At 40.6% G+C, this 24,737-nt stretch overlaps 1 protein-coding gene across 10 annotated transcripts in view; it reads right to left on the bottom strand.

Moving 5' to 3' along the window:
* Nucleotides 1-872: 872 nt before the first annotated feature.
* chl1a (cell adhesion molecule L1-like a) overlaps nucleotides 873-24,737 on the bottom strand; it is a 48,538-nt gene continuing 24,673 nt past the window's right edge. For 2 of the 10 annotated variants that reach the window (XM_071475875.1, XM_071475874.1), the window contains 19 exons: nucleotides 23,360-23,471; nucleotides 22,466-22,632; nucleotides 21,498-21,663; nucleotides 20,855-20,994; nucleotides 20,592-20,696; nucleotides 18,859-19,056; nucleotides 18,378-18,448; nucleotides 18,028-18,250; nucleotides 16,927-17,042; nucleotides 15,251-15,455; nucleotides 14,595-14,717; nucleotides 12,760-12,942; nucleotides 8,274-8,312; nucleotides 7,808-7,870; nucleotides 7,249-7,362; nucleotides 6,800-6,961; nucleotides 6,244-6,426; nucleotides 4,961-5,033; nucleotides 873-1,383 (listed from right to left, as the gene is read on the bottom strand). In XM_071475875.1, coding sequence (XP_071331976.1) covers nucleotides 1,179-1,383; nucleotides 4,961-5,033; nucleotides 6,244-6,426; nucleotides 6,800-6,961; nucleotides 7,249-7,362; nucleotides 7,808-7,870; nucleotides 8,274-8,312; nucleotides 12,760-12,942; nucleotides 14,595-14,717; nucleotides 15,251-15,455; nucleotides 16,927-17,042; nucleotides 18,028-18,250; nucleotides 18,378-18,448; nucleotides 18,859-19,056; nucleotides 20,592-20,696; nucleotides 20,855-20,994; nucleotides 21,498-21,663; nucleotides 22,466-22,632; nucleotides 23,360-23,471 — 2,648 coding nt within the window. In that variant the 3' untranslated portion in view covers nucleotides 873-1,178. Of the gene's footprint in view, nucleotides 1,384-4,697; nucleotides 4,768-4,960; nucleotides 5,034-6,243; nucleotides 6,427-6,799; nucleotides 6,962-7,248; nucleotides 7,363-7,807; nucleotides 7,871-8,273; nucleotides 8,313-9,041; nucleotides 12,561-12,759; nucleotides 12,943-14,594; nucleotides 14,718-15,250; nucleotides 15,456-16,926; nucleotides 17,043-18,027; nucleotides 18,251-18,377; nucleotides 18,449-18,858; nucleotides 19,057-20,591; nucleotides 20,697-20,854; nucleotides 20,995-21,497; nucleotides 21,664-22,465; nucleotides 22,633-23,359; nucleotides 23,472-24,737 lie in introns of those variants that run through there. The other 8 variants (XM_071475883.1, XM_071475882.1, XM_071475879.1 and 5 more) reach the window with 8 other exon arrangements.

Genomic DNA, 24,737 nt, shown 5'->3' on the forward strand with positions numbered 1-24,737 from the left:
TAGCCCAGCTGCCAGATAATCTTAAAGGGATATAGAGTGATTCTTGGCATAAAAAAACCACATAATAAAGGAGTGAGAGTAAGACATTTTGCTTTGGTTAAAAACTTCCACTTCAGTACTGGAGACTCCCTAAGGTGAAAGCTTTATTCACCAATTAGTTTTGACAAGCTCCTTAAATAAATGTATTCGTAGTTACACGAATCAAACACAAAGATGCACATATTGCTTTTTTAGCTAATATGTATCCCTTCTTTAATTCCTACAGCCAACCAGGGGCAGTGTTGGGGAAATCAGATAGTTGAATGAGTTCATGTTGTTCTTTCCTGTCAGCGAACACTTTTGACACAATGACATAAAAGTATGCTGCCCTGAGAGCTCAACACACTGCAATACTCACAACACAACCAAATACAAATACACATTTGTGACTTTTGAAGTTAAAATAATTGAACAATCATTGTGTCCCAGTTGGGTTAATCACTTTTTAGTGTCCCCTAGAAACACTTCCATTGTCATCTGTGCTACTTGTAGAGGGTTGGTGTATTTGTTCTTGTCTGTTTGCGTTCTTAAGATGCAGTGTGCTGAGCTCTCAGGACCACTGTATGAAAGGACATCATGAGCATTTGATAGTTAAAAAAATACAAATAATCAACTTTCACACATATGTTACCAAACATCTAAACTGTATACATATAATTTACAATAATAAACAGTACAGCATTCATGACTAGATCTTTGTGATCGTGAGAGTGAGAGAAAGTCAGACTTTCTGCACTGTGATAAATTAATGTTGTAGGTAAACATTGTACAAAGAAAATGTTTTGATCTGCTGCTTTTTGTTACAATACAAAATCAACATACACCACTGAGGATTATGGCTTGATAGGTACAAAAAGAATTTATTATTATTTATAAAATCATGAAACATGATACAGATAAACTTCATTGTCTTACAGTATGTACAAAGACTCACATGGTTTTCACACTGATGTGGATGATGGGCGTATTCTCTCCTTTCCAGTCTGCAGGATAAACTTCTGCCTGCTGTAAAAACTTCTGCACATTTGAGTGCACATTTTTTATTCCTCCATATGGCTATTCAAGCTATATTTAATGCCACGGAAGCTCAATTTAAAAAGTAGGGAACTGAAGTTGACTGTTTAAACTGGAGCCTGGCTTTATGCAGTGACTGTGCTGGGTCCACTGGGCTCGCTAACCGAACCTCTGTGCTTGCGTCCAGAATATTCTCCGATAAATGAACCGTCCTCATCGAATTCCCCTCCGCCGTCGGTGTAGTCAACCAGGCTGTCTCTGCTCACGCTGTCTCCATTGCCATTCAGGGAACACAAGCTACTGCCCTTCAGTGGCTTCTCATCACTGTCACTGCCATCAACAACAACAGAGAAGGATGACTGGGGTCAGTGGTGCAGTGCATAAGCAAACATATTGTGGAGCACATCAGGCAGATGTTTGCAAGCAACACACATGGCCTTAAGCGGCTGCCTTTGACACACAAGCACACGCACATAGTTTCACATACAACCAAAAGCTACACGCATACACACAAAAACACCAGCATACAGAGCGTGTACATCAAATATAGATATAAAATGCTTGGCTGCACTAACAGACACACAGGCTCCCACTAAGTTCTTATGGTTTCAACACATCACTACGGGCAGCAGGCAGGGGGGATGCATTGGCTGCACAGCAGGAAGGCAAGCAGCACAAGGGAGGTGGGGAGAGCTTGCCACAATCACTTCACTAATTGCTAATTGCCAAGGCTTCAGGACCAAAGGCAATTTCAAATCTCTTTAGAGCCAGCGATGGAAATTGCCAGAGTGCAGTGAGAAAGAAGACGTGTGGGAGATGTGTGTGTTTGTGTGGGTTGGGGAAGTGAGGGGGGGGGGAGTGAAGGCCGTGACTGAGAAAGGGAGAAGGAAAGGGTGGTTGGGGGGGGGGTGTGCAATCCCAGACAAACAGCCTGTCATTCCTGGTATTCCCAAAGGGCCCACATGCGGGCAGAAGAGATTAGATACCAATTTATGGCTGGGCAGCTGGCCAAGTTGCAGGTGTCTCACTATGAGACATGGGGTCACCTCAAAACACTGAGGATATATCTCTTCCCTGACCTCCCGAAAAACCATCCATGTTTGGTAACACCTCTCTCCAGCTTAGTATTCATAACACGGAGCATCTGCGTTCAGAAACAGCGCTCAGGTGGCTGGTGTATGATATCGCCATTTGAGACGTGCTGTAGTTGACACCTATGTCAAATACATGAAAGACATTTAATGCAGTATTTTTGGCGCAGAAGTGTGGTTCAAGCTAAGATTATAAAACGGGTCTCCTTCACAGGGATTTTTAATAACCAATCTTATCTGTCCTATTTAATGATGCCGTTTACCATGCAAGCGGCATAAGGTCCGCATTTCAACTCTTATCGAACCTTCTTTCTCTGAAGACTCTAGAGCGCTGAAGATAAATGGCTGTTATCTAAGAGCAGTGGAATGCCACAGCCACTGCAGCCCTCCCACAGTGACTTTGAATACAGTGATAAAATGGGGCTTGGTGGCTGTGAGCCAAAGCTCATTCAAGACCTTGGTCAGGATCTAGCTCAGCCTCAGACGTTGCGTTGAAAAGGCTTTCCTTCAGCCTCACAAATAGGTGAAAGATGGAGACACATCACCAGGTAAAAGGTAATTCAATTTGTCTTGTCATTGACCCATGCTGACTCAGGTTGGGGGCAGCACAGAGACTTCAGGTGCAAGATGGATTTTTTTCTTTTTCTTTTTACCCCTGCCTTTGAACCTGAAGTTGTATTTGTTTTAGCTTAAAGGTGTGTGGAGGAAAACCGCCCCACATCTGCTGCCATCTCCTGAATTGTACATAAAAATGTAAGAAGATGAGCAGGGACAACAACAGCCACAAAAAAACAACAAAAAACTGTGCTGATCCACCTATGACACCTGCTGTTCCTGCATTGGACAGAGGGACAAAGCATCAGAGGGCTGTCTCTGAAGAGAAATCGTCTGGACCATAATTACCACTTGTCAGCACCCCAGACACGTGGCATACCAGTGGGTGGTCCACTGCCTTCAGAGATTCAAAGGGCACAAGAGAGCCCTGAATCCAACTCTAAAGCCAGGAAAACAACATCATAGTGAGGCTAAGGGCACTCTGGGGGGACAGTAGTCAGAACAGCATCATGAACCCAAACATGAGAGGCATTCTAAACAGAAAGCTGCAGCCACACAACTCACTAACACACATTAGCAGAAGCCATATTAATATGGCTTCTCAAGTCTGATGACCTCCAAACTAAACTTAACACGTGTGTACAGCAACAACTGACATCCCTATTCATCTACATAATTATAGTCATTTTAAGCTTTTGGGGCAATAAAAACTTATTTACTGTTGCATAATTTATGAATGGAACTATAGATACTAGACAATGCATTTACCTTTTTTAATGGAATTATAGTCTTGGCAAGAATCAAAGGAATGCAATTGGCAGCAAGTACACAATTGTGAATAATTATGTTCTGAATAATATGATGACGAGCAGAATCAACACAGGCAGGAGAGGCTGTTTTAGGTCATTCCTGTTGCCGGTGCATAAACTAACGTACCACTGTCACACAATTGGTGCAGTGCTGTAAAGAAAAATAGGATTTGGTTGATTTCCCATAACTCTAACTGTAGCAGCTAAACAATGCAAACAATGGAAATTCAACAGCTATTATAAAACACAACAGCTGTCTGCCTCGGGCTTAAAGGCCCAATTTTTCCACCCATTTGCCATGCTTAGTCTATGCCTGTTTCCGGCAATTGCTGTACCTCTAAAATCAATCAGTACGTCTGCAGTGGGAACTTCCCCTGCTGCAATTAAAAGTGGGATAGTCTACAGAGTACACCCTAATTCACAATGTGAGTCTGTGTTTAATGGTAAATCTATGTCTGTGAAGTTGCCAGGTAAGCAGAGACACCACAGCAACATTTAGTTTTTTAACAACCTCCTTCAACGTCTACTTCTGCATAAGCAGACTACAAGCTTACAGCTGTTTGCCTGCTTGACATTCCCTTTAAGTGAACACAACACAACTGCGGACAGCGACAGGCTTCATGTTTTGGTGTAAGATTCCAGCTGCTTCCAAGAAACTAGCAGGTCAAAGTTTTTAATATTTGCATGGTTGGCAGTTACCTTGTTTTTTCAAAATATTACTGAATACAAAACAATATTTGTTTGAGAAAATGGAGCTCTTCTTAAAAAATGAAGACTGTTGGACACTGCCTGTTGTAGAATGGATTTTGAAATTCATATTCTGACTGTATATGAGGTGTATGTGTGAGTATGTTTTTGAAGGTGATTTTTTGGCTGTAACTGTATCACACAGAGAGACAGCAACAGTGATTTTCAGGCAGATGCTGTTTTAGTTAAACCAGAGAAACAGTGCTCAATTAAAAATCACATAACAAGAAACAAGCATGCACGAACACACACATACTAACACACAAAAGAAGTTAACTGATCCCTACAGAAATAAGCTGACTCACATTATCTGCTGAGCGCACACATGCACACAATCTGAATCTAACAACAAAGTGAAAGCACAGACTGCAAATTCCAACTACAGGGGAACAAAGCTTAAGTTGAGAGTCACCCACTATTCTTAACTACTCTGTGTGATTACCTAGCCCATTAAATGACGAGAACACTGCCTTCTAGGCTGATCCTGGTAAAGCTCATGAATGCATGGTTTGCTTTTGGGATGGGAGAGAAAAAAACATACTGTGACACATGACAAATGAGTTTCTCAGCCAGAAAATATTTAACATATGGTTGTTAGATTAATATTGCTATAACACAATGCATTTCAAGGAGATAAAAAATGTCATTTGCTGCAGTGCACTTTTGCACTGCAGCTTTCCCCTGCAGAGTAGAAGTGCAGCTCACCTGTATTCACAGAAGGTGTCATCATTCATTCCTTGTGACTCCATGTCAGGGTGAAGGTCCTCCTTCTCTTTCACTGCAGGGGGGAGGGGGGTCTTTAAGTACCATTGTTAAAGAGCAGCACTTTCATCCATAGATGTAATACATGTTATTTGTACTGCTGGGACACAAAATCATTTGTAATGCTTCAAATTCAGATAAATATAAAGGTTCCTGTATTTGACATTTTCCAAAGGGAAACAACTCTGTGCCATCTGCCTTTTGTTAGCTTTCATCACCTCAGTGATTTTCTGTCAGGTGATGCTTGGAAACTAGAGCAAAACCAACACTGAACAGCAATGAATGATCTGAACTTTTACATCACCTTAATGCATATAAGAGTTTCAAAATTCAAAAGTCATGACTGAGAAGCTTAAGAGAACAACTAAATATGACTGTGTAAACTTTGTATCAAGTCAGTACACTGAAAGCCTCTTTCTGTGTGTCTGCACAAAGTGCTGCACATCAGCTCTTTGTGTAAATATGCTTTAAAAATACCAGTTGCTTTTTGAGAGAGACAAAAGAGGGATTTCATGAAAAGAGCTGGATGGGTAAAGGGGGAATCCAAAGCAGCTGATGAAATATTCAGTGCTTCATGTCAAAAGCTACTGCAGGGAAAGAAGTGGAGTGGAGGAAGAAGCGGAGGAGAAACCAAGTGAGGAAACACTTTGCAGGTAGGTATCACTGTGAAACTGAATTTGGCCCTGATACAAGGCACAGGGGTGCAGGAGCAGGGACGTCTACACAGATGAGAGGAGGGGAGGGGAGGGGTGGGACAAAGCCAGCTGATTCTCACTCATCTCGCTTGACAAGGTTTGTAATCGCAGGCACCGAGCAAAAGTAACAGGGCCACGCAAATTATTCCACATGCGTTAAAAACACACCAGCTGCAAGCATCTCATGGGCAGTTCATTTGGATTTAATCATCGTGGGCTTGGCAGAGTGGCATGCATAGGTGTCCAACATGCATGCATAACGCATTTCCAAACAGGGGATGAAGTCAGGGTTGAGGCCAACAGCACATTTTCATTTCTTCAAGAGGTCAACCAAAATCACATTAAGAGCCGAATCAAAGCATCATTCTGAAAAAGTGGTGGTGTTTAAATATGTCAGAGATAATTCAAGTAAATATTTCAAAGTCAGACTGGTGTCTTCTACATGTACTGTACATTTCATGAGCTGAATTTTGGTTAACGTCCAGAAGCAAAACGACAAGCGGACCCAACCCTGGTCAAAGACTAACTGACCTTTTTCCATGGGGAACATGTCTTGTCGCTGGTGCGGCGGTGACGGCGTACCTGCATACTTGCCACCTTTGTTTCTCCTCACAAAGCAGGCCATGAGTGCAACAAGGGTGAGGAGCGCCACAGCACACATGGTTCCAATGACCCATCCCCGGGTCGAAAAGTCGCTCTGCTGACCTTCCACAGCTGAGAACAAAAACAGCAAAGAGACACAGAGCTCAAAGATCGACTTAACACACCGGTCTCTTTGAGTGTGACAGTTCCTTCAAGCACTCCTCAAACAACTTTATCTTTGGCCGAAAACATAAAAATGATGGATTCAAGTTTGAAAGAATGTCCTCACATCGTATTTCTCTCACATTCCTTTCAGCTATAACACCCTTAGAATATTAGATAGGAAGGAAACAAAACAAACGCACAGAGATGCAAGGAAATTAAATACACTCACACATTCACCACAGTCAATATCAATGTGTCAGTGATATGTTGCATTCTTATTGCAGGTTAGAACTAAAAATCACTAAACTCTATTGAATGCAACACCTATCTAACCCCTCACCTGTGACGCGAGTCTGGATAACGTCCTCGAAAATGCTAGCATTATCAAGGAGCCTCTTGGTCATGAGGCGTACGGTGTACACCATTCCCGGTTTGAGCCCGTCAATTACGTGGAAACTTTGAGAAGTGTTTACAGCCTCTGAAATCCGCCAGTTACCTTCACCTACACAGCCAAGCACAAGAAGTGCAAAAGCAGCAAGTCTGTATTAGCATACATGCTACTGAAAAAGAAGATGAGCTGTTGCCAGTAAATAAAATGGCAACAATGGCTCTAAGTTAATGTTGTTGTACTACATATAACATTGAATACATCTTATATCATGGAAATGATGGACGTTGCCATGCCAAATAATATATTTTATAGAAAACATTCCTAGTTGCACTTAAACATGATGGCACTTAAAATTTCTATCAATGCTTAGCAAGGCGGGGACAGGAAAAGTAGCTTACGGTTATTCATATAAGCCACATAAAGCTGTGAGTCCTGCTGCTCTTCTCTGGCAGTCCAGCTGATTTTGGCAAAGGTGTCACTCACATAAGAGCTTATGTTCAACAGGGCTGGAACTGATAAAGAGAGAAGAAATGGTAGGAGGAAAATCAGGAGGAAAGGAAAACACAGACAGGCATAGAGAAAAGGAGAAAGAAAGCAGGAAAAGAGGATTAGCAGAGGCAAATAGGATCCCCCTGCAGCTTGAGAACAGTGCAGCTAGCAGAAACACTTCAAGACGACAGTTCAAAAGGCAAGGCTGGGCTGCAGACTTAATTGAGTGGAGCTGGATTTTTGGCTCATAAAGGGTAGATATAGAGATCGTGGGCGGGAGTGACATCTAGTCTTCACTCTCTTTTAAACAAAGCTAGCATTTCCTGACATCCCCCACCACGAGTGGATATCAGAACTCAGAAACTACTCCATGTCTCGGATCCCATTGTTAGTTGAAAGTGCAGGTACATCAAGATGAGATCACAGGGGTATTATCGGCTGTGCATGTGCAAGTGTGAGCTTAGATACCTAAAGAAAGATGAGCAGAATTGTCTGGGATAGAGCTGGGAAAGGAGCGAGAGCAGTTGTGGCCTGAAATGAAAGAGACGCCTCAGATGTTAAGATTCCTGCTACAATACTGTCAGGTGAAATGCTCCATATTGTGCAGCAAGTGAGCTCTATAGTCTACATGAAGGCGGGATTGTTAGAGCAACCAGGAAAGCTGGATTAATGGCAGTAACAGCGCAAGTACAGCGCAACTGGTAGTAAACACACTGTAACCGTAGCAGAGATGTCTTTGCCAAGAAATACATAGTCTTTTCTGAGGTGGTATTCAGGAATTATCCAAACTACATTCATAGAGCTATAAAGGACAGATGTTTGCTAAGGCTATGGCGAGCCACTAGCTACAGCAACGCAACTACAACCTTGTCTATCTCTACCACCACTACTTCTATCTTAGCAAGCGGCAGGAACTGCAGGTGGTGATACATACTGCTCTGAACAGGGGCCACAGCTGGAGTCAGGGACAAATCTTCAGAGGGATAAAAAGAAAATGAAATACAGCAGAAGATTACAAATATATGGAGAGCCAGCTTCAAGGTTTATAGAACAGGCACAAACACACAAACACACAAACACAACCCACACATACACACACACACACACACACACACACACACACACACACACACACACACACACACTCATAGATATATAGGGATGCATGATTGCACATCCACAAACAGATACATGGGCAATGCATCCTCCTCATGAGCGATCTCTTTGTTACTGATGCTTTAAATTTGTTGACCGGTGGAGTACAGCACAACCAGACGGCACAAAAACATCATACACTTTGCCTCCTAATTACATACTACTTATTAATTTCAACAAGGAAGAGTATGTAGGATATTTAATGACAAATTATGGTGATTTGATGGATCATAACATACAGAGGAGCAACTCAAAACTTAAATAATGAAACAATAAGTCACAAAATCTTTTATATGCGTTTTTTATATGTGTTTGTTTGTTTAACATGTTTCCATATTTATAAATGGTAGTTTCAAAATCACACTTATATCCACTGATAACCACCAGTACACACCTTGTATCATTTCTAAAATGTATTTTCTTTCATGCTAACTGCCAAACAGTACGGTAAGATTCATACCATACGTATACAAATAGTGTTCAGATGTGGTTTGGTGACAAATTCTCAACATGCTGCCAGTTGGAATTGCTTTTCTTTAAAAAAAAATTAAAACAATATACAATACAATATGCAATAAAAAACGTGATCATTGTCAGGATGAACTTTATAGCCACTAATGACACAGTCATATTATCTTTTTTGAGTATTCTACTTTAACACATGACAAAACAGAAAATGTTTGTTTCATTTGGCACATCATTTGATTTTTTTTCATTTTTTAATAATGTTGTCTTTGGTCTGATAAACTGTGCTGTAATTTTCCAGTGTTACAATGATTTGTGATCATTGGTAGAAATGCTTCCTTCGTTGTGGTACACACATCATTTAATGTGCATGTTTCTGTACGAGCTCTCACATTGTCTACTGCGAATATTGTGTGCTCCTTGCTGAACTTACAGTACACTGAAAAACACAGCTGTTGACTGAAACAGCTTGTTCTGCTCTGATTGCTGAACGCTGAGCTGATTAGAGAGAATGTAAAGCCAGCCCTTGATTGTTATGTTTCTAACTAAACTTTTTCAAACAAGACGTTCAAGCCATTAGCAAATTCGGTGTTCAAATGCGGTGGCAGGAAGCAAATAATTTAATCTCCGCAGGAGCCGGTTATTTTTGTGCGGCTTTAGAGGTATCTGCTCCTTTGTGCTTTTTGTCAAGTTTATCTCTGCTGCTTTGTTATCTCATGAGACTTGATGGAGAAAAACAGATATTTTTCTCAGTCTGCCACACTCCTCTGCTATGGCTGTTAGCTGTTCTCTCTCACTTTGTCCCGCTCCTCTTCCTCACAGATGTTTCACCCCGTCCCACTGTGTTTTTTATTTATATAAATTACTCTCTTTGCATTACAAGCCTTTCAAACAAACAAACACACACAGACACACACGCACACACACACATATCTGCTGATACTTTTGAATATGGCTGTTTTTTAAGTGAGGTATGTCAGTCTGTAATTTTTCGAGACTATTTCTATGTTAGACAAGTGTTTGTCCTAACGAAATGGCGGTAAGCATTAAAAGCTCATTCAGTCACAAAGGTGAAATTTAAAAGGAACAGTTCAGAGCCTGGGCTCACTAGCTCACATGCTTTTTTTCACTGCCACTCCATCCCTCGCCATTAGTGTCTCTAAATTCATGATGCCCCTACTCTGTGCTATTGGCATCCATAAATCTACTCTGCTGCATTGTGACTAACATGCCCCGAGGACAGCGCTCAGAAACACAATCATTTTATCTCCCCACCGAGCCTCTACTCAACCATATTTACAAATAATGCATCTAATGGCTCTCAGGCTGGACATCCACCTACAAGATGCACAGCCTCTCAAAGGAAACATAAAAGCCAGAGAGGAATGAATAACTTTTATTAAAACATTCAGAGATAGGGGAGAAACCTTTTTTTCATTGCTAAGTAATAGAGGGAGATTTTTCCAGGAACTCTGAACTGTCATAAAATTCTACCACAAACTGAAATTGAATTGTGGCAGGTGATACTGTCAAATTAGTAAACCAGAGAATCTACATGACTTTACATTACGTGAGATACAAATTAAAGTGTGTGAAGAATATAAACATTGTCAGCTTTGGCATCTCCTAGTGGAAGAATGCATAGGCACGTAGGCTGCATCATTTCTGACCAGGACTGTCGTCTCTTTTTTTTTTTCCACAAAAACAAAACAATAAAATGAATAAATAAAAAATATCCCAATAGAATGATTTACATGATGCTGTGATCATATAAAATCTAACATGCATGTTGTAGCTCAAAACTGACAACACTGCTGATGGAGTAAACTTGAGTAAACTCTTTATCATTGGGTTAGCCAGGGTGGGAGAGAAGAGCTGGGATTGCTACAGCCTTGTCAAATCAAACTACCTGAGGTTGATCTAGACACATGTGAATGTACAGTTATCACACCGTTTGTCATAATTTCTTCATGTATTATCTGATTATACTATCGCTGCTTTTGACAGAATAAAAATTAAATGTGAAATGCTCTGACTAGAATGTACTTGAGTGATATCAAAAGGCTGTCGATGGTTATTGCACACACATTACACACTTTTAACTACAAAGTTAAGGATATCATCAGAGATGCAACATCAGAGCCTTTGCTCTCTAGACCTACCTTCTGTCGCAGACCTGGGAAGATTCTTTGATCCCCATCTTCTCACATCTCACATGCTTCCTTAAGGTGACGTATGCTGAGTGTATACTGTCTAAGCCACTACGTCGATGACACTTAACTATACATGTCTGTAAAGCTAAATGAACAGAATCGCGTAGCTTTAAAAAGCCATAATAATACCTTTCTACAGCTCAGAGAAAAAAAACCCCAAAAACTACAAGGCCTCAAGGCCAACGAGATGCACTATCAAAAAATCTTGGATCTTTGCTTCCCCAGATCAAATCAGAAGTTATACTTTAAGCCTGTGTCTTTGAATCTGAGCTAAGCTTTAAATCTCACATCAGCAGAGTGACCAAAATAGCATTCTTTCATCTAATGAAGTTTATGTATAGGCCAACATCTCAGACAATGTGAGAAATACTGCCAGAGTACAGGCACTCCTAAGCTAACACGATGCCACAAAGCCAATTCATGCTTTCATCTCAGTAAGATTATTATAGCTTCTCACTGGCCCTCTTTAAAAGGGTGTTTAGAGGATAAAAACTGTATATATCATACTTCTGCTGCTAGACTTCAAAACAAAAAAAAAGACAAAGCACAGCACTCTTGTTTTAGATGAGCTACACTGTCTCCCTGTAGCCTTTAGAAATTTTCAAAAGAACTTTTGCTTTTTTATGAAGCTCTAAATGGACCTAAGGACTGATCTTAACTGCAGCCTCCCTTTTGTTTCACTGTATGTGTCTTCAAGTTCGCTTGGATCCTCTGGTGCAAGTTTGTTAGACGTTCACAACCACGAACATATGTAAACTGGAGATGCACCTTTTTACATGCAAACTGTGGCAGAGCATTCACAAGGATACAAGAGAGGCGATCTCACTTAGCAACCTGTTCTCCTGTTTCAGTTAGTTCCTTCCTTTATTAGTATCTCATCTTATAACTAAGATGAGTATCTTGTGTTTACTCCACTGTAACATTACTGATGTTAGTTTGTGCTTGTTATTGCTCACCCTTTTTCTTGTTTCTATTCTCTCCTCGTTTTGTAAATTGCTTTAAGCTTTATTTGTGCAAAGGGCACAACTGTAATAAGGTTTATTATTTTTATTTTCAGTTCAAGACAACAGTTTTGACGAGTGAAAATACAGAGAGGCAGGAATGTGAAACAGAGAACTGATGATAAAACATCCTGACTTTTATTCAGTGTGGGCCGAGCTCCAAAAACACTGAATCCTACAATTCCCTCAGCTCAGTGCAGTCTTTGGATTAGATCATCCATGCCTTGTAAACACCCACTTTTTTCAAACTCCACGGCTCAAGTTTGCAGCACAAGCTTTACATAGAAAATGTTGTTTCCAGGCCAAGATAACCTTCATGACTTCATCAGGGGTTATTATTTCAGACTTGACAAAATGTTTTCAAAGGCTGATCGGTGCTCCCTGTAACTACAAAAAACGGTTTCATTTGGGGAACAGTACACTAGATCATTAGCGTAAATATCTCCACTTTGTATGAATTATTACATTGCAACTACCACATCTATAGCACACTATGCCTCTAATACTGCAGGGCTTTCATACTAAAAGCAATGCAAATCCTATTAACCACACCACCACCACAGGTACACTGATTTCATCTACTCACGTCCTACAGTGATGGTGCTGCTCTCCTGGGCCAGCGGAGGTCCACAACCTGCTCGAGTGCAGGCACTGAGGTGGAAGCGATAGAGGCTTCCCTCCTCTAAGCCCCGAAGCTGCCACTGAGTGGTGTCAGCCCCAGTGATGTTCATCTCCTGGGAGTCAACCACCTCAAGTGTGGTCTCATTAACTATAGAGGAAGGAGAAAGGTGTCAGGTCAGTTCAGGTGGCGTGAGTGAGCCTACGATGGATAGACGCAGGAAAAGTCATCACTGTTTGGCTCATGTTGTATGTTAACAGAACACAGCTATAATGAGGGTCAATGGTCGAGGGAGGGGGAAGATGAAGAGATGTCATGCTAGTTCATGCAGAAAGTAAATGTAGCAGATACATGTCCTGACAGGTGAGCTGAGGAGGAATACATTATGAAGAAAGGCGAGAGAAGATGAAAGGAGCAGATAGAGAGCTCAAGAGGAGGAGGAAGGGGAGGGGGGGGTGTAAACAAGTGGCAGTGGATGAAAAGAGGAGGAGAAATGAAAAGCAGGAGCGGGAGGAATTGGAGGAGAGTGAATGGAGGAAAAACTGAAAAACCAACAGTGAAAAAGGATGGGAAAAAAATAAAAGAACAGGTGGAAAGGCAGAAGGAAGACACAGCCAAAAGAAAAAAAAATACAGTGGAGGAAGTAAAAGGAAATCAGAAGAGTAGCAATCACAAGCAGCATAACGTATCACCAAACATGCATTATAGATCAAAGTACAGTATGTGTGCAGACTGTCGAAAAGCAAAACACTTCTCCTGAAACCCCCTTCGCTGATGCCATTGCTGTGCCAAGAATATGTGCCAAGCCTGTTGTACCGCTTGAAAAAACCTGATGTTTGTTTGCAGCATTGTCTGTGAACAGCATCAGGTTATTCATTGATTACTTCATACAGTAATTTCATGACTCGAGCTGCACATATAGCACAGCGTGAAATATGCTCACATGTTACATTGTGAATCAGTTCAGCTGAAAACATTCATGGAGTACATTGTGTGGGAATATATGTGCAAGGTCTGACACTGGGTATAGGAAAAAAGCAGAAATGAGAGGGGGACAGAGTGTGTTGACGAGCTGGTCAGACTCTGAGGGAGTTGGTGGAGGCGGCAAAGGCCTGTCTCTGCCTTCACATTTTACACAAAAGACTTCAGAAATGTCAGCCAATGAGAGTGTAGGCTTTTAAAATAGGGAGAGCATAATGAAAGCCCTTTACTCACTTATCCATCCTAACTGTACCAAAGGTGTTTTTTTTTTTTTCCGAGAGGAAATGCTCCTGAGTGATAAATGCCACAGAAATTTGAAGTAGAGGCACAAACAGCACTGACTTAAATGATTCTTTTTGGAAGAGAGCCTGCAGTCCAGGAGGATACGAGATAAGAAACCCTGAGGACACTGTCAAACCGCAAACTGAGGTAAGCTGCACAGCCATTGAGGCGTGTTCAGTGTTAAACACTGCCACCTAGCGTCTGGTATGATAACACAAGAAGGGAGAGGAAAGGGAATGAGTATATGCAGCATGTTGTCAGGTTTTTAAAATGGGAATCAAAACTCCTGTATCCTCAAAGGTAAACTGTAGTATCACAGATATACTCCCCCCACACTTCCTCCCCTCTGACCTGATCTTTTCTTACCTCCCACCACTGCTACTGCACCTACACTCACATCGCCCACAACGCCTCACACCAGAGAAAAAAACACTGAGCGGCAGCACAGAGAAATCTATTACTGAAAAACCTTGTAAGGCCAAAGGTCCCCACTGTGTGTGTGAGAGAGTACTTAGTTAAACAACATAGTGTGTACATACTGAGGTGGTACTGCAGGAGGTAACCAATCAGGATGCCGTTTGCCTCCAGGGGTGGTCCCCATTCCAGCAAAATGGAGTCTTTCTGGGCATTGGACGCAGTCAGTATGGACACTTGTTCTGGAACTATGAAAATGACAATAATTTTAATGAATCCACTCCACAGACATGTTTCTCTAGCAGCTAGTTTTTTATTTGGAGGTGGTTAAAATGGTGTGGTGTTAAAAATATTTTAGGATACTGACAGTAAGTCAGGTATAAATAAGGTTTCAAGAGTGTTTTCATACTTGATATTTTTTCTATGCACTTTATTTTGAAAGCTCTCTACCTCTGGAATGTCACCATATGACAGTCTGATGTTTTTAAGCAGCTTTGTCATTTTGCCAGACTGCAACACTGAGCAGTGCTTAACAAGCATTTTCCTGAGAACCTTCATTGGGCTACTTTTTGTGACTTCTTCTTTCTATACTTAAAATTTTCCTGGTGCTACTTTATTTAAAGATCCCTCCAGTCATGTTTTGAGACATATGGAAAAAATACTCTCTACACTCTGCAAGCTTGAGACTACTTTTCGTTTGTGCGTACTTTGCATTCACAAGTGTGTGAGGAGCACCCATATGTTGTGAGCCGTATGGTATGTGTTGCTCACAACACCTCACCTCCCTCTGGACTGTTGAAGGTGACTGGGTCACTGTTGGGCCCATTGCCCTTCTTGTTGAACACGCTGACAGTGAGTCTGTACTCGGAGAAAGGTGCGAGGCCTGACACGATGGCGTGACTCCTCCTCCCGGGGAACGACAGGGACTGGCGATCATCTAAAATCTTGTTGGGATTCAGCAGACTCCGCTTCCTCAACCACCGAACCTGTTAGAGGGAAGTAAAGTAAGTTGTTGAGGAACGAGTCTGAACAAATCACAGAGAGGCAGCAGAAAGTCTGGCTTTCAGGCCACACATTGATAGATAATGGTTCAGTGTTAAGCTTCTAGTATGATTGATGGTGCCAAGATGGAGCCATTTATAGATAAGAATGTAGGAAGAAGCATAACTTAGCCAAGTACAAGTGAAGAAGGACAAAAGGCAAAACACTTAGTTAGTTAGATATGGACATGTGACAACTGGGTTATTAATGCCCTGCTGGACATGACATCTTCAGAAATTAGTGTGGCACTACTCTGCTGGCTTTGCACTGCTCTTCGTTTTCTCCTTGGCGGCAGGCTTACAATAAATGCTTCTGCCTGAGACATCTGAATGCCTGGTGATTATGTTGCGCCCCTGTTTCTTACTTAACTCATGACAAAACCATTGTGCCTGAAAAGGCACAGCATTCAGAAAATGGCCATTAAGGGTGTCTGAAATACAGAAACTGAAAAAAGATCAAGTTCAGCAAACCTCACAAAATCTTAAATCACTATAATTTTGGGGAATAATCTTTCTCCATTGGCTCCATAATATAATGAATGTGCTAGAATGAATGTGTCAATTTTAACTGACATATAACTTTATTTTCTGAAAACTCACAAGCATTTACAGTATTGGTAGATTAAGGCACTTATAAAAGATAAAGCAGTGGAAGTGACTGGTGTTTCTTTCCTGGGGATCTGTCTTTGGTAATGACACACCGCAGACAGGTGAGTGAAAAGGGGTGAGAGAATAAATAATGAATATAATGAGACCTAGAAAAAACATGAGATCAAGAAAAAAAAAGAAAATAAAGACCTAATTGCACTTGGTAAAACAAGTTTTGGATTTTGCCCTCCAAGTTAACTTTCCAAATCAAAGCTAGTGGTATTAGCCAGCAGCTCTCCCTAGCCTGCTGACCTTCAAGAGACATGAAAGCAATGGACGTTACTTAAAAAACACCTTTATAGAACTTTATTTAGATTAAAGAAATAACTTTTTAAGTATTAAATAAATACAAGGGTATATTATGTTATAGGACTAATTTACACTCATTTGCCCTTTTGCCCTTTAATTAGTTTCTTTAATGAGTGAAAGTTAACTATTCTTCTTCTTACACAATAGCGTCCGCTGCAGCTCATTATCGTTTTGCACCAGCTGTTTTGAGTAACTAACGGCAGGTAACCTTTGTTCCACTAATTAGGCCTACTGCATGGGCATAATTATCAGGTCAATCAATTATTTGGTAGTCACCGCACATGTTAGCCTATAACATTATTTCACGATATTAACTGTAATTGCCTCTTTGTTACTATCTCAGGGAAACACCAAGCAATTACTTTGTCATAAAATGCTGCTGTTTAGAGTTCCTCTGTTGCCTTCAGTTGTACAACATAGCCTGAAAAAAAAAACATGCTTCAAGACCATGAAAACTTACAATATAGCCCCCTAGATGACCTCTCACTGTGGCAGGTGGAACCGTGGTCCAGCTAACTCTCAGAACAGTGGGGCTGATTACCTCCACCGCCACGTCTTGTGGTGCTGCAGTAGGAACTGAAGAACACATGGCAAAAGGTCAGGAAGAACTGCAAACAATAGGCTACCTTTGCAGAGACTGTTAACACTAACATAAAAAATATATGAAGAAAGGAAATGCTCACAGATACAGTAAGTACGACCATAAAAAGAAAAAAAAAATTGGGGGAGCAACAGCCTATTTAGATGGTCCGAGCTGTTATTTTGAACACAGAGGACAATTTGGCTTTTGTTTTTGGTTGTGTAGAGGTGATCTCTTGCTGGTTAAGGTGATAAATAAACACTGTGGCTAGTAGAACAGCATAAAAGTGCACAAATACATACTCAGCTGGACACCAGGTAAAGCAGCTCAGTTGTTCAAAGCTGTATTTTTTTTTCTTTCAGCAGGGAGAAATTCAAAACCAAACATGAAATAAAAACACTAAATATTTTCTTCTCTACATGTTACTGTTCTGGCAAAGGACAGAAGCACAGCAGACACTGGGGAGGGAAGCAGCCATTATGCCTCAGTAGGCCTATAGTGCAAAGTGTGTCGTGATCTGTCAAATCTCCAACAGCTTCTGAGACTGAAGTAGAAATTTGACATCCCTCTGCTCTACAAAGGTTACCTGCCACCTGCTGGATTTGAAAAGGGTTTTTTCTTTTTCGAGGGGGGGGGGGTTGTCACTATTGCACACCTGCACAGGGTTAAAACCATGGTCAAAAGGAAAAAAAAAAGGAAAGAACTTAACCTGACACATTTTCCCGCAGACAATGCCAAAAGACAACTGAAGACAGGGAGGCGTACGATAACACAAGAAGTTCAGAGTAAGTCACAAGCAAAAAAACAGCTGCATGCCCTAGTTCAGCTTCAGTGCATGTTTTCATGAAACAGCACAACTGATGAGTCTTTGATTATAAACATATCGTTTACTGAATTCATAAATGAAATATACTAATGACATGAATCCATACTAATGACATGAATACATACAGTAGAGGAAGCGTTTAGTCTACAACTCACCATCTTCTCCAGAGTAACCCGTAACAACTTTAGGTTCTGGTCCCCAACCGTGGCTGTTCCTGCTCTGAATTTTGATCTCGTAGGGGACAAAAGTGCTGGTGTTTCTCACTACAAAGGACTGTCTTTTAACCAGGTGATCCTTCCACGGATCTTCCACCCCCAGCTTCCGGTAGCTCACCTTGTACTCAAGGCCCGGGCCATTATGCTCAATGGGCAACAGCGGCTAAAGCAGAAAAATGTACTGACGATACTGACGTTGCAATCATTAAAAATGCTTTCATACTATAATGATTATTCATTAGTGTACAGTCTTTTCGATGGGGATATGTTTTATAAAATCTTTCTCTCACCTCCCAGCTAATGTCCATTTGATGAGGAAGATGGCCTTGGATTTTGATGTTCTCTGGGTTCCTATCAGGAGCTTTGGAGAGATTTGATATTATTAGAAATTATATTATTACAAACGTTGTGTTAATCTTACTTTTCTTTTGTGTGTGTTTTAGAGCTAAAATCCAAATATCCTTGTATACTATTCAGTAAAAAGAGACTCTTTGGTAATTGTAGTAAAAGGATCGGGATTTCATGATAAACATGTATGAGAGCCAAGGTTAAGCAGCAGCATGTGCTGGAGCGGATACTTTAGGACTTTAAGGGCTTCTAACACCCAAAGATATCCACACCCCCTACTGTTATAAAGTCCTGTGGTCAAAAGCTGGCCTTTCCATATGGCACCTCTCTGCATGTTTCAAAAGAAATGTTACAGATTTGCATGCTTTCACAATCAACAGATAACCACAGCAGAAAATGTTAATTAAAGGGAGCGAGTCTTACCAGCAGGGGGTGTTTTGTATCTCTCAGTGGGCTCACTAGGGGGTCCAGGCCCAACGGCATTAACGGCGTACACTCTGAACTGGTAGTTAAGGTGTCCATGTAGTGCCAGCTCAGCTGTTGCCTGGTTACCGGGGACTTTCTGTAGCTCCTTCCATCTGCCAGGCTCCCATTGGCTCTCCTCATACTCCACTATAAATTCTGTGCTCGTGGAGGAGACAGGAGACATAACACATTCAGTCATCACCATACTGAGAAAGCATGTGTTAGACTCGTTCGATTCACTTACAGTCATTATTCATTATTTACAGTACAGGTTTATTCACAAATATGATAAATAGATGAGACCATCAATATTACTATCATGTCTGTGAGTTAAGTATGAAGCTGCAGTTTTGAGGCAATAAGCTTAACTTAGTAAGGATGGGAAGATATGTTTATTAACGCATGTACTTCCCCTAAAGAGTCTGGAGAGAGGCAGGCTAGCTGTTTCGCCCTGCTTCCAGCCAGCATGCTAATCGCCTATGGACTTTACTTAATGCACAGACATCCCAGCAGTGTTGATCTTCTCATGTAAAAGCTTGCAATAGTGCTCTGTATTCACCTCCTGAAATCTTCTGCAAATGATAAAACTCAAAAAGTCCCAAAAAAAGTAATAATAAATTTATCACAAAACAACTTTTTGCCAAAAACCCACAATCACCCTTCACTCTTGTAAACTGTGTGATCCACAGATATCGCTAAGAAAAGAACTGGCCTCACAACTGATGTCTCTTGCTCAAAGATGTTAATCAAACACATAAACTAAAATCACTAAACATTTCAGTCTCACAATGGATCTTCAGGCATGTCTGTTCTAATTTCTGATCATAGATGACACATATCAAAGCTAAATGAAATTACAAGCCTACAAGAGGACACATTTATCAATTGATATTAATTCTTATCATCACTAAGTCCAAAAATAAATGAGTCCTTTATTGAAGCATAAACAAGTGTCAAGCTTCCCTGCCAGGATCCTCAGCACTTTACAGCTATTTGCAGACAGCGCTTTTTAAACAACTTTCGTTAGCACTCAGCAGTGATCACAGCAGCAGAATCTGTTAACTGTCCTTTTCACAACAGATGAGACATGATATTTTGTGACGTACAGTAGCCCAATTAGAAGTTGCATCAAAGAGCAATTCTAATCCCATTTTGAACAGCAGTCTGCAGACTTTAGGTGGTACCTATTGCTGTGAGGAGATTGATTATCCACACAGCAGTCACAGAACAAAATCAGCTGAAAGTGCAGACATGTTCCTGGCAAAGAGGTGTGTTTGTGTATGCACTGTTATCTCTACTGTATTATGTTCTATTGTCCCTATGATGAGGCTGAAGAAAAATTACCATTTCTGGTTGGACAATAAAGTCAGAATGTATTTTATGCTGTTCTAGTCTCTCGGCGGGGATGTATCTTAAGGATGCCTTCAGCTGGCACTGATGAATATCTCTTAATTTAAAATACTCACAATCAGTTTTGTTCTTCTGCAACTGTGCTGTTTTACACTATGATTCTTTTTGTAATGGCACCTTGGTTACACAGCAATTACATCATTATGTAAGGTGTAAATTTGAAGTGTAACAACCGATGGTCACGAGTACGCAGTATACAAGCAGCTGTCAATGATGTTTCTCTGTTGCGTCCCCCCCCCAGAACAATTCAGATTTGCCTCTTCTTCTTTATTAGCTCCTACCTGTTACAGAGCTGTTGTGATCACTCCCAGGTTCCCAAGACAGGGAGACATTCCTTGGACTCTTAAGTTCAGATAGCTTTAAATTCATTGGCGCATCAGGAACATCTGCAACACAAAATGCAAACAGCAGCATTAGATGCTCAGCAGAAACTGTCAAATCAATAACCAAAACATCTAGGGAATATAATTGTAATGAATTACTTCCAAAAATGTATAATCAACACATAACGAATTAACTATACATTATTCCCAAATGGTCTTACCCAGTACAGTGAGTTGTGCAGTGGCATTGTCCTCATCTAGACTGGTTCTAGCAATGCATGTGTATACTCCTTGATCACTCAGGTTCACATTCATGATCTGCAGCATGCCGTCATCCTCAAAGTACCTGAACTTATGAGTGCTTCCATGTGGATTCAGACATGAATAATAAAATATGATTATAACAGTTGTTATTAATGGATGAATGAGTCATTCAGAGAGCATATACTCGCACCAGGGATGCATTATACTTTTTTCATCTATGCATCAGTGAGGATCTGTATGAAAATGCACATAGCGATAGACAGTCGTGGTTTATGATACATGATGTCATTCAATTAAGTGCAGAGCAGATCATAGGCTAACTTTCCAACAACTGTCTTTGAAACTGAGCATTTTTAGATATTCTGGTAATTACCTAGCTAACAACCAGACCAACAAAAAGATAACATCCTTGACATAGTTAACCAATCAATGGATCAAGCAGAGAATATAAATCTAGAGACAACATCCTTTGCATCTGACTTTTCAAGCCTGCTTGTGCTTATCAGGATGAGAAACTAATCTTGTGTGACATTTCATGACTTTTTTTTCTCGCTCAGTATTTGCATGCAGGCAAAGACACTTAACAAAGCAGCCACCTACCTGGAATTTTCCTCAAAGTAAAGTGGGATCTCCTCCCCATCCTTTCTCCATACCACCTCAAAGGTGCTCTGCAGGCTTTTATCATGCTCTGCCTGGCACATCAACTGGGCTGTGGTCCCACTGATGATCTGAACATCCTGAGGTGGATCCACTATTTTCGTAGGGTCTATAGATAAAAAAACAACACAGGGATAGAAGCACATACATTAAACAGACAGGATAATGATGTTTGTCTTGTTAAGGTGGAGACAGAGAAATAATCATTCATAATTCCTGCATCTGTCTAAAAGGATATGAATATTTGAAGTTGTTTCAAATTATTTACTTTATAAATTAGTCTTTCTCACGGTAACTGCCTCATTGATGACTGAAATATCTTGATATTGCTCAATAAATTTCCTTGGTAATTGGTAGAAATGAAAAATACATTTCTAAATATGTGTCATCACATTATTAGTTATGCTGCATCTTTCTACAACATCAATGAAAGATGAACTTTTAGGTCGAGATTCGAAGATATCAATTGGGTTTTCAGCACAAGCATGTTTCAGAGAGCCTAACGCAGACAGACCACCTAGTTTTACCTTCTTGATCAATTACAGCAGAGCTTGTTGAAAAATTAAAAGCCTTCTACCTTCCATATCTTAAACCTGCCGCTTTCATGTAAAACCACATAACACAGTTTTTGTGGTGTGTGGTCATTTGTTCTTCCATTGAACTTCTATTGAACAAATGACCTGCAAAAACCTATGTCTCAGATCTAAAAGTGCTGGGCCAAGAATGGTTATAACACAACCGCACTTTTATTGACTTTGATTTTAAAGGGTCAGCTCACCTGCTTAGCCACACAGCTTGAAATATCTGAAACTGTTCATCATTTGGGTGAACTGGCCATTTAATGAATGATCACATGCAGGGACTAGTACTACACTTGCCCAAAGAAAGCAATAACCATTTTGCTGAGATACCTTTCACATCCAGCACAGCAGTGACAGCTGACTCCCCCTCAGTGTTAGAGGCATTGCACACATATTTCCCACTGTCGTTTTTTTCTGCACTGATGATTTGCAACGATCCGTTCTGGAGAGAAATGAATCGCTCCCCCTTGATAGCTTCTGTTGTGGCATCTTTGGCCCTAGAGGAGAAAAGTTTTCACACCTTTGAGTCAAGTTAATCATGCCTATTTAATTTTCGTTGTCATTTTCAGCTATTTCTCTTCCGCCCAGTGAATCATCTTCAGTATGTCGTATTTAATTAATTTATTTTCCTCCTTTGAATTTCAGTTGATTGCTCACTCATCTTCTCGGACAGGTTTGGGTTAAAGCATTATCTAAATTAAAGCACAACACTGTCAGCCTTGTTGATTAGATTGAAGTGGAGCATCATCTAATAGAATTAGAAGTGCTATCCTAATATACTGAGGGTTTTTGTAAGGTCAAACGTGTTTTGTCATGGACTGTCTGAGATCCTATTTCCCCTTTGTGGAACTGTAGCAGAGACACAGTGGTAGTTAACAGGATTTAATTAGACAAGTTTTAAGGAGCGGAAGAGGAGTATCTCATTAAAGAGACATAAGTGTCAACATCAGACTATTTCATGCAGACACCTGCAGGAGTGTGGAATTCATAGCATGACTCGCTGCAGTGATACTCTGTGTGCTCTGGTTCATTCTTTGGGCTACAGCACAGGCATCTGCACACTGCACACACTGATCCAGAGGTGTGAGTGCATGCATAAAATCATGGGTATTGGAAGAAAACATATCACACCAAATGGTGGAGGTGTCAAGTTCTTTTTCTGTGACACTTCTCACTGAAAGATGTCACCAAGTCTAATTCCTGATTTACCTGGTAATCACTTACCAAGAGATGGTAGGTGGTGGAGAGCTGAAAACACTGCAGTTCATGATGATGTCCCTTCCTAGTATTACAGCATACTCATGGTAGTCCCTTGTCAATATCAGAGGGGCCATATCTAAAGGTAAGTGGAAAGAGGAGAGATTACAGCTGCTCAAATGTCAAGTTATTGCCCATGAGATTTTTTTTTCCGCAAGAAATAGAGGCAGGAGAAGAGATTACTGAAAATACAGATATTATTCTTACACAGGCTCAAGGATCTCAGAGAGCTAAAATGCTGAAGTAAGATGATCTCATTCAAAACTACTCTGACATTTGTAATGGTGCAATGGTTACAAGACTTGTATACTTCCATAAGCAGTGTTTATTTAACATTACTGTTTTAGCAGGTAGTGGAGTTATGTCGAGTGGCCATGGCTAGGTCAAATACGGCTGTTGAGCTGAAACAATTACTCAATTAATCAACTGAAAGATAATTAATCAGCAACAACTCTGATAATTGTTTAATCATTTCAGTAATTGTTGAGCAAAAATGTCTTCTATGATAGCAGAGGAAGTACTGTATCTTTGTTTTGGACCATTGATCAGACAAAAAACACTATTTAAATATGTCAACTTGAGCTCTGGGCATTTTTTTTACTATTTAATGACACTTTATAGACCAAAGAATGAAACAATTAAAGTCAATCAAAGTAATATTGACTGAGTGTTACAATGGAAATAATTGATTTATTTGTTTGAATGCTGATGGCCAGTTCAGTGTTTTGCATGGTAGCTCACTGCCATCATTGTATGAGTGTGTGTTGTTAATGGGTGAATAAGAGGCAAATAGTCAAGTACTTTGGGTAAAAGCACTATATACGCTAATGTAGCCATTTACCATGTAATTTCTAAACTACATATAAGTTCTATACTATACTGTAACTATAATAAACAGAGGAGCCTGTCAAACTTCAGCTGAGAAAAAACCCTTTCATTCATGTTAACAGGCAAATCATGAGTGGTAACAGCTTATAACAACACGCAGTGCTGCATCTCAGAGCTATGCATTTCTTTTTATTTACAGTAGCAGAAGACCTACCCATACTGTAGTCAGCCAATAAAAGGATGTAAGTGATAATAAAATTTGACAATGGAAAAAAATGTTGCCAATTTGCTGCCAGGAGCAATAAGTGGCTTGATAAGAGCTTCACCCCATTGTCTTTATAATACAAGAGGTTAGAATACGCCCTGTGAACATCCTCAGGACAGATTCAAGGCTACAATAAGTTGCTATGGGAAAGTTGCGAAGCGGGCTGACATGGGCCAGGCCTAGCTGGTTAGCGTGCTAACTTCATTCACCATTGGCGTTGCTTCCAGGATGATAATGGGGCTGTTTGGGATC

Source organism: Trachinotus anak, unplaced genomic scaffold, assembly GCF_046630095.1.
Source record: "Trachinotus anak isolate AG129_WGS33_773 ecotype Australia unplaced genomic scaffold, CSIRO_AGI_Tana_v1 ptg000004l, whole genome shotgun sequence".
NCBI classification, from domain to species: Eukaryota; Metazoa; Chordata; class Actinopteri; order Carangiformes; family Carangidae; genus Trachinotus; species Trachinotus anak.